Genomic DNA, 881 nt, shown 5'->3' on the forward strand with positions numbered 1-881 from the left:
AGAGCCACTCTAATTAAAGCGCCCCTCTCACCCCATCTTCTTGGGGTATGTGTATAAACTCCCATTGATTTTTTTTTTTTCAAATTTTTTTTTAGACTTGGACCTACATAATATTGAATTAATCGGATGTAATGGTGGCTGGTGTAGTCACAGCTGGAGGACCCAGAGACTTCAGAGAGTAGTGTTTGTATTCAGCAGGTGGTTTCCCAGCACCCCTCCCCTTAAACTGTACCCCTTTTTAAGATAGGATTGATTGTTCAGTGATGGTCATGCACCTTTGAGGGTCTGAGTTTGATCAGACAGATTAAAATTTGTACTTGGCTATATATATATTGAAAAGTGACAGCAGTATAAAGATACCATCTCTTGAGAAACAAAAACGAGCAGTTGAATCAGAGAAGCTTACACCCCCACAGGACGCATTAAATTAAGTCCTTGAAGTGCAACTATCACCAAGCAAAAGCATAGCTTCAAGCAGAGTTTCATATCTTCCACTTGAAAGCAGATGGATACAAGAGAATTCTTCTTTCACACCATGCCTAATGATGATAAGCCCTGTTCCACATGTAGGTATGGGAGATTAGCTGGAACTGTAAAAAGAGGTGTGGTTAAATAAAAACAAATCACCCACTGAATACAGACAGAACACTGCATGGGTTCTGGATCCCTCCAGCTGTGCCAATACCAACCACTGTTTCATCCAATTAACTCAATATTTTATTGGACTTAGTCTGATACAGAGCAAGAACAAACCGTCAATATAACTGCCCAAAAATAAGCTGGTTCACTGCAAATACTTCTCTGTTACATAGCAAATGTTGGAATCTAAATACATCTTGTGATAAGGAGCTATGAACAATCAAGTTTCATTTTGAAAAGAA

The 881-nt window shown here is 38.9% G+C and overlaps 1 protein-coding gene across 3 annotated transcripts in view; it reads right to left on the reverse strand.

Moving 5' to 3' along the window:
* Nucleotides 1-501, reverse strand: part of EVC (EvC ciliary complex subunit 1) — a 164112-nt gene extending 163611 nt beyond the window's left edge. For all 3 annotated transcript variants that reach the window (XM_019526204.1, XM_019526202.1, XM_019526203.1), the window contains exon 1: nucleotides 454-501. In XM_019526204.1, coding sequence (XP_019381749.1) covers nucleotides 454-486 — 33 coding nt within the window. In that variant the 5' untranslated portion in view covers nucleotides 487-501. The remainder of the gene's footprint in view (nucleotides 1-453) is intronic.
* Nucleotides 502-881: the final 380 nt, after the last annotated feature.

Source organism: Gavialis gangeticus, unplaced genomic scaffold, assembly GCF_001723915.1.
Source record: "Gavialis gangeticus isolate Ggan-Ray unplaced genomic scaffold, GavGan_comp1, whole genome shotgun sequence".
In the NCBI taxonomy this organism is placed as follows: domain Eukaryota; kingdom Metazoa; phylum Chordata; order Crocodylia; family Gavialidae; genus Gavialis; species Gavialis gangeticus.